General features: G+C 38.9%; 1 protein-coding gene across 1 annotated transcript in view; it reads right to left on the reverse strand.

Moving 5' to 3' along the window:
• Positions 1-5,017: 5,017 nt before the first annotated feature.
• The window catches only part of zzef1 (zinc finger, ZZ-type with EF hand domain 1), a 35,391-nt gene continuing 21,118 nt past the window's right edge, over positions 5,018-19,290 (reverse strand). Inside the window, 12 exon segments of the mRNA XM_043238615.1 lie at positions 5,018-7,106; positions 8,681-8,752; positions 12,758-12,908; positions 13,586-13,751; positions 15,057-15,155; positions 15,758-15,926; positions 16,014-16,157; positions 16,359-16,718; positions 16,818-16,953; positions 17,369-17,469; positions 17,660-17,977; positions 18,540-18,772. Coding sequence (XP_043094550.1) covers positions 7,026-7,106; positions 8,681-8,752; positions 12,758-12,908; positions 13,586-13,751; positions 15,057-15,155; positions 15,758-15,926; positions 16,014-16,157; positions 16,359-16,718; positions 16,818-16,953; positions 17,369-17,469; positions 17,660-17,977; positions 18,540-18,772 — 2,030 coding nt within the window. The 3' untranslated portion in view covers positions 5,018-7,025.

Here is a 19,290-nt window from a genome sequence, read left to right on the forward strand (position 1 = left end):
CAAATTACAGCAATGCAGCATCAGTCTGAAATGGTCACCTTGACACTTGAAAAGTTCACAATTTCATGTTCAGAAACTTTAAATGAACATTTCAGCAAGAATGAAAATCTTTGTGTCTTTATTATTGCAATATAAGACATTTAGTACATTTTTCTGTTTCTGTCCGTCGCTCTGCCTATGGCTTTGTTCTGTGTGAACAGTATTTCATATGAACTTGCATACATCGTGGTTCATAAGTTTGGGGCTTGTAAAGAGTTACTAATTGCAAAAACATTGCAATGTTGCTTTTATTTGATAAAAAAATACAGTGAAAACCGTACTATTGTGACATTAGTACAGTGTAAAACAACGCTTTTCTATTTGAATATGTTTTAAAATGTAAATGAAATTAAAAATGAAAACTACCCCATATTTTACTCACCCTAAAGCCTTCCTCTGTGTTTATGAACTTTTTTCCAGAGTTGTTTAAAAATTTATCCTGGCTCTTTCAAGTTTGGTAATGCTCATGGATAGCGGACATTTTTGAAGCTCCTTAAATCCGATATATCCGAAAGTACTGCGTCATACACCTATACGCTTTGAGGGGGATATCACATGTCCTCTGAAGCAGATCGATAGGTTTTTTTGTTGTAAAAATATTTCTAGTTTTAAACTTATAATGTAAATAACTGACTGGGCGCTGAGTTCCGGCTTCATGTCTAATTTCTGACTCAAAGTACAATGTATGATGTAAGTTGCATCCTATGTTGAGACATAAGTCAGCCAAGAAGCCGGAACTCAGAAAATAACATAAGTCTGTTATTTACGTTATATATTTTATATATACAGAGAACATGCGATAACCTCCTGAAGGTTACTTTTACGGTATATTTGATTTACAGAATCTAAATAATGGCCGCTATCCACCAGCATTACCAAGCTTGGAAGAGCCAGGAGATATTTAAAAAAAAAAAAAAACTCAAGAAAATCATATACACCTAGGATGGCTTCGGGGTGAGTAAAATATGGGGCAATTTCCATTTTTGGGTGAACTATTCCTTTAAGCGACAAAAAGACACTTTAATGACTGAATTCTGAAAGCTCTTGTAATGGACATTGAAGATTCAGCTTTACCATCACAGGTATAAATTACATTTTAAAATATATTCAAATAGAAAACCGTTGTTTTAACCTGTATTAATACGGTTTTAATATGTTGCAATATTACGTTTTTCACTATATTTTTTGATGAAATGGATGCAGCCTCGAAAAACTAATTGCAGAAATATTGCAAACTCTTTACAAGCCCCAAACCTACGAACCATGATGTATGCAAATTCATTTCGCACAGCATTTCATTCTGAACAAAGCCATAGGCGGAGCGACGGAGAGAAACTGAAAAACTGTCTAAATCTCAATAATAAAGACACATAAAGAGAAAGATATTCACAATGAGGTCTCTTATCTTTGCCTGAGGCAAAAAAAAAAAAGAAGTTAGCCGCAGTGTACTGACAGAAGAATTTCTTAATTCGTCACGATGAGGTGTGTGTGTGTGTGTGTGTGAGGGCAGCTGACTCCAGTGAAGCAGAGCTCACCTTCAGATCCTCTCAGCCCAGCCCCGCACCGCCTATAGGCATTGCATTGGAGCTTGACATCAGAGAATTGAAAACAAATGCAAATATTCTCTCTCTGAACGCACAAAAACAAGCCTTTCCTCTCAGCCTCTTTCTCGCATACAAGAAAAATCAAACCTGCAGCGTTTGACAGAAGTCAAAGAGCAGATCATCGCTTTTCTCTAGAGCACACTCACAGCGATGAGATTCATTTCACACAGCTCTTTCAGCCTCGGCTTCATTTCGTGACTGGACATTAAAAAGACATACCGCCAGGATGTGAAGAACAAGAAATAAATAGCGTCGGTTAAAGAACAAGAGGAGTGTTTCAGTTTAGCTAGTTTCTAAGTGATCGTCACTTCATTGGTAAACCTTTGCAAACACATGTTAAGCTATAGCTAAATGTCCACACAATATTTAAATAACACTTCCTTGGTCAAACATATAATGTGGCTATGTACACGGTATAGTGAACACCTGAATGTGCTTACGGAGCATTTCATTTCAAAACCATATGGTAGCTAGACATAAAAGCGATCCGCAGCTTAGCAAAATATCGCGATGTTGGTCCATTACCATTATTGGCCCACCCTTAATGGCTATAAAATCAAATCGCACACCCATTTTCAGCAAATTCATACAATAATGTCGTCAAAGGCCGTTGTATCCCGAAAGAAAAAAATTAATCCTGTTTGTTTAATAAGAATGTAATCTTCACATCCATTGGGCACGACTTCATCTATGAAACTGTCTCCGTTTTCCTAACGCATAAAAAGCACAGATAAAACATCCCTGATGGCAACACAGTGAATACAAATGCAACTTTTTGTTTTTGCGTGCATCTGCCTGCAGTCTTGAGTCAGTTCTTTAATTATACTGGAACTAGTACAATGCTAGTGGCAGACAGCCAGTGACATCCACAGCAGAAGAACAGTTCGGTTACAGTACCAAGTCAAACTAGACGTGGATGACTGGGCATGTTCGCTAGCTAAATTGCTAACCAGATGCTACATATGGACTACAAATACCCCAAAGATGCGATTCAGTTTCTAAAGGTGCCCTTCAAGTGGAGTCAGACATATAATCACGGGTCCTAAACATGTGAATAGACGCATTTACTAGGAGGAAACTCCGAATTCTAGATGTCATGCGAGTTGCCAAGTTGTGATGGAAGAAGTGTTTTGATGCACGCCACAAACACCAATGAAATACCGAACCCGTGATGCTCCTAATTATGTATTGGCAATTTGTTATTGTGAAATGTCTCGCATTTGAGTCAGAAAAGGAATACTGAAGTTTATAAACAATCAAAGAACAAGAGACGGTATTGAAAAGACTGAATTGAAAAGAGTCGTTTCGCTTACTAGTGTAAGTTATCTAACAAACCCATTTGCTTAGTGAATAAGTTTAGCTCGTTTGTTGCCTAGAAGCTCTTTTTGTAGGTATTGTCTCAACACTATTATTGAAAAAAGTTAAAAATTCAAATAACTTTGTGAAATAACTAATTACTGTTTAGAACAGAATTGTGTAGAGATACAGCACTTAAAGTAGTGAATCACCCATGTTTCCCGCTTGTTGCTTACACGCTTAACAAATCATTTAAGAGTTGTTATGTGGTCTAGTATGAGTAACTGGTTAGCAACTGCACTCTTAAAAGTGATGTAATATAAGGGCACAGATTTCGACCGACCACAAATGCTCAGCCACCGCAGAAAAAATATCCCTGTGAAAATATCGTTCTCAAACTAACCATTTTTCTTAACGTGGAGAACATTTTATTGGTGACAATTTCGGCGCAAAAGGTGTTCAAAGCGCAGATGCCATTAAAGAAAAGTATTTTGAAGACGGAAGCGCTTTTGAGGTATGCGTGCGATTCATGCCGTTGAACAAAAAGAGTAAACCTCAATCAACCTCGTTGAAAATGATTATTCTAAGAATCCATGCGAAATTCCAAAGGGAACCCTCGGCTAGAAAACGCTAATTCCCTTTCAAGTATTAGTGCTACGAACCAAAGAGCTCAATCCTGTAACAGGCATTCCGTACTAATGCATTCGTGAAGCCCTTATTCCCGCATAACATGACACTGAGCCAAAACACAAATCATCTGCTGTGAAAGCGCCATTAATCCCGACTCGTCTCCAGCGAAGCCTGAATCCAAGCCTCCCACCCTTTCTCCAAAAACCTTCGCATCTGCAGATTATCAGTTACTCCGTTTGTCACTTTCCTCATTTTTTCTCCCCTTCGCTCTTTTACCCGTATCTGAGGTGTAGGTGTGAAGAGCGAGTTTCGCGCCATGCCGTTTTCACAGGCTATTATTATTTCTTCAAACCCACTGCCTTACATCCCCACCGGATGACTTCATCTTCACCATCATCATCATCATTATCATCATCATCTCCCCCCATCTGCAGGGTCTTACGGTCGGTGTCCAGCTCGTGGGAAGGCAGGGAGCCGGTCGGGTGGGGGTGAGGAGAGCTGACTCACAGGGAATGAGGGGGATGTTGCAGCTCAGAGCGCCTCTGAATCATCCCCATCATCATCTTCATCAATGACACATCCGTCATTCAGTGTTTCTGTGAATGGGGAGAGAAAGAGGGAGGCAGAGAGAAGCGCTGGCGGTACCGCGAGGCAAAGCGGTCCATATTTATTCGGGAAGATGAGTTGAACTAATTCAAAAGCCAGGGTGTGGCTGTGTCACGGGGCGACCGTGTTTGAAAGAGAAAGACTATATTTAGGCGAACGCTTATAATAAAACAACAGATGGTTTACATTCTAGGAGGGAAGAAAATGCTGACATGGGAGGGACTATTTGTAGTGCTACAGGGAGGGTGCATGTGTTTGCCAAGTCAAAACACAAACATATAGACGTGACACCTCAGACACCTCTGCTGTCTGTACATGGTGGTGTTACTATAGAATTGGGAATGGGTGGTTACAAAACGGTTCTCTTTAAATGGACTTATAGGGGTTGCATTTTAATGAAGCTGGATTATGTGTAATTAAGCGTAACTTTATGTACTCGCATATGAAATGTGATGGCTTTTGTGTAACAGCTGCAAAAACTGTATGGGATTTTTAGTATGGAAAAGTTTTTGAGCACCAACATTGAGGAATATGAATATGTCAAAAGTATTGTAAAAATTAAGCTCAGAGGAAACAGATATATATATATATATAATTATTCAGTTCTTCTTGCAGCTCAATGTAAATGTTATTATATTACCATTAAGAAAAAAAATACAAAAAGTAATAAGTGAAATAAATCATAAATTGGTACAAATGAATTTTCACGTTAGGTTTTGATGCATGGTCTAAAACATGAATCTTTTACAGCTCATCAACAATTTCCAAAAGACTGAATTGTCATCTAGGGGGTTTTGACTTTTAAATGACTTTGCTTAAAAGAGAGGAAACCTCGAGGCACATGAATTTGCATATCTTGTTTTTTAATTAAAAACAAAAGAGCAATCAACCCAAAGCAGTTTGTTGTTTCTTATTTTGTGTGTGTGGCATAGCAAATCAATTCAAAAGGATCAAGTGTAAACTTACAACAGTATAGTACATTATTCTGACACTTTAACGTGGGGGGGCTGACATGAAAAATCATTTAATATGAATTATTTATGCAATTATCCATATTCACAACTATATACATTCATGTCAAATTCAAAGCAACTGAAGCCGTGAGCTCAGGAACAAAAAAGACATTCATAAAAATAAAATAGATAGAAAATGCTCCAAATTAAGCTATAGAATTTTCTTTAAAAATATAGTTGAAGTGAGGACCTTTACAATGATATGAAGATTAAATTAAGATTGCTTCATTTCAAACATAGGCACATCGTTTGTTAATATCTGAGGCTTTAGAGCGACAGGAAGTTTTCCTGTCAGACATTTTGAATTCCACCCGAATGAACCGAGGCTCCATGCTAGTACACGTGTAAACAAAAACATAGAGGACTAAAGCGTCTGTGTCCGTCACTGGAGCCATAACTTCAAATTTCTTTTCTATTATAACGCCACCACCGACCACGCCGACATTACAGCGTCCTTCTGGAAGATAAATATGAATTTCTATGCTCTAGATGCAAACAATAATGATTCTTTGGCATAAATAACCATCTGTCTCAATTCCTTTCCCACTAAAATATAAATCAAACTGAACTAAAAATCGCGGATCTGAATACCCAAGAAAAAAAAATATACTATTACGATATTTCCTTAAAAAAAATGAAATGTTTGGCTACAGGGCAACAAAAAAAAAACAAATTAATAAAACAACTATTTAGATAAACATTGGTTAGAACTAAGAACACCCTTTACCTGACCTTCAAAACGGCAACAAATCAGCCAATCAAACGCTTCACTCCATATTCACCCAAAAAAAGTCCCTGTTATGATAATAAATATTACACAACACCACTTCCATAACCATATCCATGTCTAAATCGCTAGATGAATGAACATAATGATTATCAAGTTCTGCTCCTTAAGACTATCCACTAAACCAGCGTCAATCAACCGATCAAACAGAATATCTCCAACCGCAATAACGTTACAGAATACGTCTATTAAACACCAACCGATATGTCACTAACAGTAATGAACATCATGGTTTAGTCCAGTGTTGCATGCAGCACAACTTAGAGTGATATTTCTGTACACAATGCTCTATATTTCCTGGTGGTATGCAGCATTAAAAGTGAGTTTGCGAATCTGGGACATGACAATGTAAGACACAAGCGATGACAATCCTCTCTAGGACGCCTTATAGCTTTGCTAACTGACCCACAATCAACTGCGAGCTCGTTTCGAGCTGCACTCGTAAGGCAAACGGCGCCTTCTGGATGTCGAACTCGTTTTTTTTTCTTAACTTCCTCACAAGCGTCGACTGACATTCGTCAAGAAGCGCGGTTTTTGAGTGTAACTGCCAGCTGCTAGTGCTGAACCTACATCAGCTCATCAGCCAGAACGGAGAGAAGGCCCCCACGGTTTCTGAGAGATATCGATAAATTCGTCGCATGCGTAGTCTCGGGCCACTTTGAAGGATGAGACCGCGCCGGCGGCTGCGTATTTTTAGTCATCGTGTCCAGGGAGGGTGCGCGAGGCAGGGAAAAGTGACCTGCTTTTACTTTGATCGATTGTCTTGCCACTCTGGCTTTTTCCGAAAAAAAAAGGAATTGAAAAAGAAACGTGTGCTTATGGGCGAGAAGACAAATTTGGCACGGCCTGCTAATCTTGCTTTGTTAAACCGGATGAGAAATGGCGATTATTAAGAGACACGAGATTGTCGTGCCCCCCGTTTTGATTAAACAGCGCGGGGTGGGATTTTCTGGAAGACGATATGTGGCCCGCTCCTGCCGCAGACGGCCGTTCCCGTGAGCCTCTGGCAAGCTTCTCTTCTCTCATCTCGATCTCTCTTTCATCCCTCTTTCACGGGGACAGGTTGAGCAGCTTAGTGGATTTATTTGGGTAATTAATGGCCAGGCTGATGGCTGCGATGTTCTTCAGCGCCTGTGCAATAAAACAGGGGAGAGAACGATATAAAGAAAAGTGAATGAGTACAGCGGGAGAAGGAAAGAGAGGGGGGGCAACAATGGCGGGAAAAAGTCAGGGAGAGAGAAAAACCATTAAGCAAAACATTGTGGGTAATTTATCAAACCGTTTCACACACCTGTGGCCCTCGAAGCTCGGCGAAAAACACCCACACGCAAACACGCGATAATCACACTTCAGATATGTCACAGTTCGAAGTTTTTTGGCACGAAAACGCTTTTTTGTTAACGACATCAAACCACTTGTTTGGCCGTGATGGATATTACGAGCTTGTTTTTATTCGAGCTAAAAAGGTGCTCGGGATAAGATAAATACAGAGCATTAATCCCGTCCCACACAACACAATGTGTTCCTTTAGCCGCCCCCCTGCGCCGGAGACGAGGCTGTGCCACACCAAACACAATAATGGGGTTAATGACTAAATGCAATAGATTTGCCCACGGCCCACACACAAACACTCTCTCTCACACACGTATATGGATGATGGGATGATTTGTAGGCCTCGTGCAAGAATCCACACAGGTGCTTTCTGATGTTCAGCTGTTTTAGCATAATATTTGGTTAGAGCCGTCATGTGATGAGGAGCGCAAATATTTATTAAACCAAAGGCAATTTTGTCGCTAATGCTGTTATCTGTCTGCGTGAACAAAGGTCAAACACTCTTACTTCTGCAGAACTGAAGTATTTTCCCCCAAATCGCAAGTGCTAAAATGAACGTTGGTGAAAAAGCAGCAATATGAAAGAAACGGGATTAGCTACTGTACAGTAATAATAAAACACGCTCTCATTAATTTTTCATCAAGTAGATATACTGTACAATGATTGTCAGTCATCAGTGTTTGCTGATAAAACAAACGTAACACACCATTAGACATTACAGGATCATTATAACTCATATGGAGGGAGATTGGATGCATTCACCTCTCCACTGCGCTGCGGTTTCCTGTCCTTCCTGTGAATTAGCAGCTTTACGGCACAAGTTAATGCACTAGGCTCTGCCACATCTCATTTTAAGCGGTGAACTAACGCCACTGAAAACCTTTTGTGGCCCCTGGAGCAGTTTATGTTCATCTTTGATGGCACAACCTTTTACTAATTATATACCAAAGTCTACCATCTTCCCAAATGTCAAATTATTCAATGGTATACATACATTATAAACATTATTACACGATATTTCAAAGAATCAAATTCCATAAAATGGCCTTTCTCTGGTACTATTCCTTTTTTACTAAACGAACAAGCTAAATGGACATATGTAGTTGATTTAGTATGCTCATGACGGTTTAAAAAGCCTGGTTTGAACTAGGAAAAAAGGTTGTTCATATTTTCCATTTACTTCCATTCTTTAACAGTTTCCAATTTACTAAACTATTTAATTGACGATCATTCATAACCGATGACCGTTTCCTTACATTATACTTTGTTGCATTGTAACAATTTTTTCGCTTGTACTTTGTTGCCGTCTGCCCCTGTCTGATACTAAATTGTAAAATAAAAAGAAACCGAAGGTATAAGGACGGTGGTCTCACCTGTGCAGTGCGCACTACTAGCTGTTCATTGGTAGTGAGAGCGAGAAGGTACTCCTGCAGAACGTCTTGCTCCTGATGGACAAATGAAAAGACGCGTGACAGCTTTAGTATTCAACTACAACATGAATATGACATATTTAACCCACTTAAAAAGGTCATCGATACGGAAAACAAGCTGCAAAAATCGCAGAACTCATTCTCAAGCACTAGCCAGGGAAGCGATTTGATGATAGGTCAGTTGAATTTAAGGCCAGTTAGATTATACTGCTATTCACCAGACCTGTAGCTCAACATAAGCTGTTAATCTGGGGTTTGGAACAGCACCGCTCGGTTGATGACAAAACTCTGAATCAAACCAGACACCGTCTAAATCAGCCCTGCCTCTGCTTTCCAATTTCCTGAGGTAGGAGTATATACACTGTTCCAGGTATTTTGCATTGATCATGTCTGAGAGTCCAGAGTCCCTAAGTAAGTATTTCTGTGTTATGCAGAGACTCTTATACAATCTCTGGAGAACTTCTGAGGAAGTATGATGCAATCTACCAAACGTAAAGCCAATTTACTGTGGGTATCAACAGTACTGTGGGTATCAATTCTCACCATTAAATAGTTGCTTATAGTTTATTAGTTTGTCGTTTTATTGAGTTGTGTTAAACCCTAAAATCAGTGAACATTCATATCAAGGTAAACGTTCTATTGTGACAATATGACCAGTATATGAATTACTAAACAAGGATAATGCATACTGATGCACAGATTGGCAAGAATCAGCCTGTACATCACCAAAGATGCGTAACTGTTATTAAACATTTAAAAGGAAGTTTGCACACAGACGTCATATCAGTGTTCACTGAAATTTTCATTCCTAATTTTGCTCACCTATTGTTTGCATATATTTTTTCCCTTGTTGAAATGCACTACTAAAATGAAAGAGGCTGCAAATAAACAAATTATGTGAATACATTACATTATATACTGTAGACTGCTGAAATGTTTGGGGTCATTACGTTTTTTTGGGTTTTTTGATAAGCGAGGACACATTAATGTATCACAAGTTTCCAAAAGTGTCATTTATAATGTTGCAGTGGATGTTTTTATTTTATTGTATTTTCATTTTGTATTCATCAAAGTTTCCACAAAAATATTAAGCAGCACAACTGTTTTTAGCATCAAAAAGCCAGTCAACATCGAGATTCAGAGTGACTTCTGAGAAATCGTGTGACACTGAAATAGGCCTGCTAAATATTCTGTTTTGTTATCACCAGCAGGAATTTTAAAATAGATACAGCTTAAAAAAAACACTTATTTACACACACGCGCACACACACACACGGTGTACAAATACGCATGTACTATACATATTTGTGTGTAATAATTAACTTGCGTTCTTACAAATGTCTCATTTCATTAGGCAGTGACGGAAGAAAGTGACATACTTTCAAACAGAAGTGTTGCTTTTTTTTTTTTTAAAACCCCAGTTTTGATTTCTTTAGTTGGAGTGTCAGCCATGCTTTGGGTTAACAGAAGCTGGTCAGACTACACTCTACTTCTACTTCTACAAAACGAACTTCATCTAGACGTTTCAAAACACTTCAACACCACTTTCTGGTTGCAGCTTTTGTCATGTCAGAACACTTTTGAAACCACTTCCTCTGTGAAGGAGGGGCTTTATCGTCCTGCAGAAATAAGCGTACTACACTACAGGAGAGGAAGACGAAACGAGCCCGACTTCTTATCTGTTTTTTCTTCTTTCCGTCTCATTTCCGACTCAAACGCTGCGACAGCTGAGCAACGACATGCCGAGACGGTCTTGCAAATGCGTGCCGACAATCTCCCATTAGATCGGCGTTCTGACCCCACTGTCTATCGTTGCCTTGATGAAAATAAACAATGGATCTGTCATAATCATCTGCTGAGAGGTCTGAAATCTTTATGGTCAGTTCTGAGAAGTGCAGCGGCTGTGGGAGAGATTAAAGCTCTTCATAATGAGGCCAAACTGTGCCGAGTATCTACTGGTGTAACCACTCAACACTCACAAAACACTCACTTCATCCATTTGCCTGTCAGCCCTTGAGACTAATGCTCACTTAAACATATCCCATTCAAACACACACACAAACCACTTCATATTCGTGTCCGACTTGGCTGTTAAAGGATTATGGCTCAAGGATGAAAGAGCATTGTCATAAAAACTTCTCTCCCATTTACAGGCTTAAAGAAAGAGAGCCATTCACTCAGGCCTGATAGTCGAGGCTTCTTACCACGTAGCCGTTTATAAAAATATACACATGTGTGTGTTCCTCTGAACACTGTGTGTGACTATATCTGTCCTTGAAGAATATTTAGCCTTTCTTTGAACACAAGGAGATGTGTTAGTGCCCTCTAGTGCCTGGTCTTTGGAAACAAAAGCCACTCTTACATATTCACAAATGCTTTGCATTATACAAATTAAATTTTTTTTTTGGCAAAACACAATTTCTATCTGAAACATCTGCCCCCCAGAAAAGATTGTGTCACTTTGTGGCTAAGGTTAGGGTCTGTGGACGCTTGAGAGAAACTGAATACAAAAATCCACTTAAAAAATCCACTGAAACCAGTTTAAAAGTCACTGCACACATAGCTAAACGAATGACATGACTGATGCGTTTTAAATGGCTGTACGTTCACAAAACGGTACAAATGAAAAAAAGAAAGACTAATATAGAAGACTATGTTGTCTACATTGTTTAAGTGGACCTCTTTCAGCAAAACATCATGAATCTGAATATAAACGTCATAAAGTGCATTTGTCAAAAAAGGATTTTGGACCATTTTTGATTTATACACAGATCTTGGAGATCCAGTTAAACTTAGTTTAGTAAGCTGAGGATCCTCCATCGGTAAACAGGACCAGCATAACGAAACAATCATTTATCTTTGGGAAGTCTCGCATGCTACATCATGTAAACATAGTCCTTAAAGGTTAATGTCAGGCCTGTAGCTTTCTAAGTGGGTGTATTATTGTGGAACGCGAGTGTAGAATACAAATGCAGTAACTTAGAGAGCTGCGAAGGTGGATATGAGAAACAGTAATTCATACGAGTGGAAGACTCACTTTAGTGAAACACCCCTGACAGACGCTAACACAAAATGTGATTCAGACTGAATAAAATCTGACATTAAACACCACATAAAAACCTAATGCTCTACGGTCCAGTTTTTGAAATATCATTATCACAGAATTATTTCTTTGTGACAGCACGAATTAATTACTGGATGCCTCCCAGAATTCCTGGCTCAGATTGACTTTTTTTTTGTTTTTTGTTTTTTTAACGATTAGTTGTGTTTTATCACTGACCTTTAAAGAACAGAGCAATTTATGTCTATTATGCAGCATATGCGTAATCCTAAACGCATACCAAAAGAAACAATCAAATAAATATTAAGAAACTAAAATGCATCGAGATTATGCATTTTAAATGAAATTATGAATTACCATTGATTTTAACACCTTTGTTGGCTCATGAATGAAAGCATAATAAAAAAAGTGAATTTCTTTTTTTAATAAAATCTCTTATGCTTACTAAAGCTGCATGTATTTGACCAAAAATACAGTAATATTAGGACATATAATTGCAATTTAAAATAACTTACAATTTAGAATAACTTGTATGCATTATGTTTTATGGTAAAACAGAATTGTCAGCATTATTTGTATTCAGTGTCACACGATTCTTCAGAAATCATTCTAATATGCTGATATCGGCTCAAAGAACATTTCTCATTATTATCAATGTTGAAAACAGCTGTGCTGGTTAATATCCTTGCGGAAACTGTGATCCCCTTCTCTGATCAACAACAGTATTTAGCTGAATAAAGTTGTGTAACATTGCCAAAGTCCTATCCTGTCACTTTTAATCAATTTAATGTGTCCTTGCCAAATAAAAGTGTTACCTTCAATCTTGCTGACCAATTTTTTTTTGAGCAGCAGTGTAAAGAACCAGTGTATTTACCTACTGGTCTCCTGCTGTTATTCTTTATGCTTTGCTTTTTTCATTAATGTTTTTAAAAGAAAACAGAAAGAGGACGGTCACTAACCATGGCCTTGGCTTCAGCAATGAAGAAGAGCTCAGTGAGAGCGCGATGGAGAGGAAGAAGGACGGTGATGCTGGTGGGGTCCTGAATCAAACCACTCTCCATAGTAGTAAAGAGCTGCCACAGCGGCCGCAGAAGTGTAAGGTCACAACCCCTGCGTTAACACACACACAATCAAAACGTGAGGTCAATACACTCTAAATGACCTTGGCTCATATCTAACTATATGGTCATCTCATTGGCCCGGTTAATGTTTCCCTTGCGGTGGGCAGGTGGCCATTTGCATGGTCCATTCCTCAATCTGACACCACAGGTCCTTGTGTCTGTTTCTCTCATACACGCTCTGTCTGCTGATGATGATGTAACTGTGTCCAAACACCATGGAAATTATGCAAATCACCCTGACATGCGACCTTGTTGCCATGGGAACAATCAAGGCAGAAAGCCACCATCAGATGAGTTATGCAAACGCTGTGTAAATCTGAAAGCTCGCCAATACAAAACACACAAATGAATGAGCAGAAGTTAATATAAACCGTTCAAGAAGTGCTTTTGAGGGGAAACGGAGTCCGGTTTTCTAAACTCACCGCTCTAAGCTAAAGTTGCAGAGCAGAAGAAAGATCTCGAGGCTTGTTAAACTGGGCCAAGTCGCACCTGCCATCCACAGAGAGCAGAACTGACCTGACAGACCAAGTTCTGAAAGGAAGTTGCTGCTTCATCTCTTTGGAATAGTGGGGCGGCTTTAAAGCACTGCAGGATGAACCGACTACCTTTTGTCGGGTTTAAAAAATGCTTCCGGAGCTTTTCAGAAAGGTAAGAAGGGACACACACCACTGAGACGGACACTGCAGGAGCCGCAGCAGCAGGTGAATGGCTTTCAGGCGCTGGTTTCCTGTTTGCCGACAGGCCACGCCCACCTGCCACTCCCAGATGTCAGCCAGCGGGAGGTGAGTCAGCGCCTGCTCATCTGCCAGCATCTGCTTCAGGATCTCAAAACCTGTTTGTAGAAATCAGCCAGAAATTAGCCAACTTGCAAAGTGAATAAAATAAAAGCAATAAGAATATAAATTCACAAGTGAGACTGCTTTCTTTCTCTTGTTTATCTTCTTGTTAAGCCTCATCTGTGAAAAAGAACACGAGTTGGCAGACCCCATAAACGAGGCGCTGCTTTCTTGGCTGAGAAATCCAGTGGATATTCCATTACAGAAGAATAACATCAGAAACAGAGCAGAAGGGGCACGTCTATTAATTCTTTGATTATAAGCGAATGAGACACAGGAAAGGAGTTCACGGCTAGTTGACATCCAATACTAATATTGCCAAATGATTAAATCACATCCAAATTTTTAATGCCATTAATCACTATTAAGCACTAATAAAAATCTAATGACAAAACTAAACAACACAATTTTTAGTTTACGTTTACGTTTTATGCAAACATCGAATTAAAAAAACTATAGTAATATATCATAAAAAAATACGCTGGTTCGCACATCATTTATTATGCTGCTAAAATTCATAATATCAGTGTTATTTTTGTACAATTTAAATACTTTTGTATTATAAACATTTTAAATTATTTTCCTTTTAGTGCAAGTTAAAATCTGCTATTGTAAATTATATTGGATTGAGTGTTTTATATTTCTGTCATATTTTCATACTTTCATGCATATTTGTTTCAGTTGAAGTACCTTCTATCTTTTGTTTATTTTTTACTTTTTTACATTTTATTTTGGCTTTATTACAATTAAGCAAATAAGATGTAGCATGTTATACTGTACGACATGTTCAGCTGCCTAAACAAAAAAAAATTGATTTTAGTCTGTACTGTTTTATTTTTTAAATACAATCATCATGATTTTGCAGTCCACGTTCATGATTTGCGTCTTTGCCTAAGCTCACTGGTCACCGCCGAAACCAACTGCATTAATTGATTGTAAATGTGTTAGGTTTGATTGTAGGGTCGGCAGGGCCACGACTCAGCAGGAAGTTGAGTTTCTGTGGCTGTTAACGCTCTCACATGCTGAGAGACACAGCCATGCTCACAGACCCCCTCCGATTCTCAAACAACTGTGTAAATGAAGCTTACGACTGAAAACCAGCAAGTGGGACACCGACATTACAACCATAAAAGACCGTAGGAATGTGGCTCTCACGTGAAATGATGCTATTACTGTGCCATTTCGGTTTCATGGCTCATTACAGGGAATGATTCCAGAGCACAACTAGACAGCGGCTAGAGGACAATAGAAACAGACATCAAAAGAGATATTAAATATTTAAATGAGAACACATTGCGTACCGGTCTGGAAGCGCCCTCGATGGCCACCAGTCACAGTGAACTTGTAGCCCCATTCTGTGTTACTCATATCCGACACAAACCTGTAGTAGAGAGTGTCCCCTAGAGGAGAAAGAGGAAAAAACAACCCTTTCATTCTGCTCATTTATCATTAACTCCAAAGTGAAAATGTATGTACACCAGCATATATACGAATCTTTACAAAAAATAAATAAATAAATGTGAACGCTTCAGATTGACCTGTTTTCTAAAGTGGCCATAAAATAAAAAAAACACATTTCACTTAAACCAGAGGTGGGCCACAAAAGGAGCGACAGGGGACAGTGAGACAAAATTGTGTTTAAGAGATTTGCGTGATCTTTATTCAGTACATTTTATGCAATAGCACTGCTTGCGAATACAATATGCTATATTATAGCATTTGAATCTACCTGCAAGTCTTCGGATTTATAATAATGGGTTAAAAACAACATGCTTTCAGTCAGTAGAGTCAATAAGCAAAAAGAATTTGCTTTGCTGTAGTAAAAAATATGTCCTGGAATAGGGTGGAAGGGATAGGTATTTAAAAAAATTTAAGTACAATATAAAAACATGTGCGTACACAATAAGTGCATTGTACCGAATGGTTAATTTAAAATGTAAGGACATAGTAGTTAAGGCCATCTAATATAAAGTGGAAATGCAAAATATTGTCAGATTCTCACCTGGAATCTCAAAGTCGGTCCATTTCTGGTGAGAACCACTGAAAGTGTGCAGGTCCTGCAGGAAGTCACTGCTGCTGGCCATAAGGAGCTCGTCACATCCTTCCTCTGTGTGACAGCGAGAGTCGAACTTCACCGACAAGAAGATGGCTCCAGGGATGTGCACCTTATCCTGAGACAACGCAGATAATGACACTGAGCGGAGCAGAAAAATGCGACTGATCCAGCGATTCAGAGTAAAAGTAAATGTAATTCAAACCTCAAAGTTTGTGTTGTTGTCGTAGGGGTGCTTGGATTCACGGACTTGCACGGCCATCCCTGGCTCCTCCATAAACTGACACGCTGTCAGCGACAGATTACCCAGCATGCTCTGGCTGCAGCCCCTCAGAACCTTCTGCAAGATCTGAGATCCAACATGTGATGAAGAAATATATGCGTACCAACAATCTGAGGTATTTATTTATGTACCAATTAAATATATACATATTTATTGTATTTTTTAAAAATGCAAAGTGCAGTTTCATGGCCAGAATGAAATAATTCTGGTTTGTAAATGTTCTCAGCTGTTCAATTGAAATCCTGACTACACACTCCTCCTCCTTACCTTCTCCCACATGGGCCTCTCCTCTAGTTGCATGAGCATGTCCAGTATGTAGGCCATGTGAGAAGCCCCGCTCAGCTCCAGGTCTTCCTCTCTGATGGGAGTGTCAGAGGGCCAGTCGGCCAGCAGCGTCGCCAACACGTGACGTGCGTACAGAATAGCAATGGCTTCATTCACTTTGAAAAGGTACTGTCGCACTGCTTTGTTACTGCGAGCATCCAGCTCTTTATGTAGCAGAGCTGAGCTTTTGGTGCGCCGCTGTTTGGCATAACTCAGCTGCAGGTCGCTCTCCGTGTTGGTGATGAGCTTCTGCGTGACCACGTTCGTTTCTTCTGTGGCTCGATCACACCGGGTGGGTTTAGACTGAGTATCAAAGAAAGTAGTGTGAATTTATATTTACTTTAGATCACCAAACGGAACAAAATGAAATTTTGTATGGTTTAATTTTAAATTTAGTCTTACCACACAGGGCACAATGATAATATCAGTATCTACAGCCTTGGTACTTCTTTCTTCAGAACGTGGTCTTTTAGATGGTTGCCACTTCTGTGCCAATGTACGAATAGTCTCATCTGTTTTTATAGCATCACCATCAAACCTGAGATATGAAATGCAAAAAAGGATTATTTGAGAAAGTCTCAACAGTTAATCACACAAGTTCACACAGAAAATGCAAGCATTTTCAAACTGATGATTCCATCTTAAGATATTCAAAAATATCACATGTGTAGTAATAATTATTACTTTATAATAATTTTGAAAACAGAATAATTATAATACTATTTTTCAATTTACATGCAATAATATTAGTAGTGTTAATGATATTGTATTATTATATTGCATCATTAGGGGTTTATATTATTATTAATATTTTTATATACTACATATTTCTGCTTTTAAAAAACAGAATGGTCTTTGAACTAAAAGTCTCTGCTGTGCGATGAGGTAATATATGCCTCCATACATTCCTGGAAACAAATTCTAAACTATGATAAAGAAATGAAACAGCTCACCTCTTCTGCACCTCAAGGAAGAAAGAGTCTGTTCTCTTCATCTGGAGCTCATACATGGCTCTCAAGATATGCAGCGGGGCGTTAAGAGCATCATGGGTAATCTAACAGAAAGACAATGACATGAGAGTTCTAATTAATGTTCCTCTACATACTTGTCCCTATATTTCAGTACTGTGAGAAAGTGAGAAGCAGTTACCACGCTCGATCAATCTGATCATTCTAGATTACTGCTGCAACATATACAAGAAGAGAAAGCTGAAAAAGGCAGAAGATGTGTGTTTGAAGCCTGACCTGGAAACAGATCTTTGTCTCTTCGTCCAGTCCTTCCAGTGGATCCGGTCTGTTTGGATCGGCATCATCAGCGCAGCAGCTGGAGTGATCAGAGTCGTGCTCTTTCTCTCTCTCCTTCTCTCCGTCTGTCTCGGTGTCCGCGTCCTCTGCCATGGAGTGGATCTCTCGCTTGGAGGAATAAAGCATGATGGAGAGGATCTCTAGGTCTCGCAAAAGCCACATCTTGCTGAAGCCCGTGCCCTTGCTGCACTTACGGACCAGAAGCTGCATCAGGCCAGAGCCCTGGATGGCCTCTTGAGCTTGATCCACCCCATGCTTCTGCAAGAAATAGAGGATAATAAACACAATCATGACTTGTTCATGTTGAGCATTTATGTAATGGCCCTAAACTAAAATCACAATTAAACATCTAAACTTTTCATTACATTAGATAAATATAATATATAATGTAAATAAATATAGCATCATAATATAGCATATAAATACAGCATCAAATATCAAAACCAAGCATTTATTTCAAAGCAAGATGGCACAACACGCTTTAAGCAAAGCTTCACAAAAAGTTAAAACCAAAAAAATATGTAGACAGAACTATGCACCTTCAAAATCATTATAAACTAAAAATTTATATTTGTGTATGTATGCATGCGTTTATTTATATCTTCAGGATGTCACATAATCCTGAAGAAATAATTCTAAAATGATGATTTTGATCAAGGAACATTATTATCCATGTTAAAATATATATATATATGAAAGATAATATGTAATTAAATACACACAAATATTATATACATATTCTGTGGTCGCTATATAATTTGGTTCTATGATTTTAAAGAACATTAAACCAGACCAGACAGTTTTGATGTGAGGTGAATACCTTGAGAGTGTTGTAGAGTCCTTTCAGAGCAAGAGAGAGCACCCAGGTGGCCTCCACGGCGTCTTGGGCGCTGCTCTCCACCCCGACCTGCAGTAAGTGACTCACAATAGAGGTGAAGTTCTTCAGGTAGCGGCTCAGGTGAGCAGAGGTCGGGGACACAGCTTGCCCTTCATGAGACTCTGCATCATTCCTGCTGCTGCTCTCATGTGCCTGGACTAACTGGTAGTCTTTCACTAAAAGAGAAAGACAAGCATTAATGCACTCTTTTGTTTTATTTTTTGAGTGGAAGCTCAAAACAGCCACTAAATGAGGCTAGGAAGTCCCAAATGAATGTTTACATAGCATCCCATCTACTGAAATGTCTTCATCAGTTTAATTTCCGAAGGTAGTAGTGAGGAGCTACTAATTATAATCACATTTTTAGTGGTTTACTGAAAAACTAAAATTTAAAAGCCAGTTTGATCACAACAAATACTTTTAATATCATTGTTTTGGCATAAGATTGTTTTACCTGAGAAATAAAAATGGTTGTCATCAAATATTTGCATTTTAAACGTTTACTGAAGAGGTACCTTCATACAAAAACCATCTGTTAAACCCGGGCAACAAGGTAAGTAAAGCCGACACACCCTGTGCAAATGAAGGTGGGTTTACATGTCAATGACGGTCTGTGACTTTAGAAAGGCTGATGGAGCTTAGGGCTGCCAGCAGTGGTATTTTAACAGCTGAGAACATTTGAGAGATGGGTGTG

The sequence above is a fragment of the Puntigrus tetrazona genome, chromosome 5, assembly GCF_018831695.1.
Source record: "Puntigrus tetrazona isolate hp1 chromosome 5, ASM1883169v1, whole genome shotgun sequence".
Classification (NCBI taxonomy): Eukaryota; Metazoa; Chordata; class Actinopteri; order Cypriniformes; family Cyprinidae; genus Puntigrus; species Puntigrus tetrazona.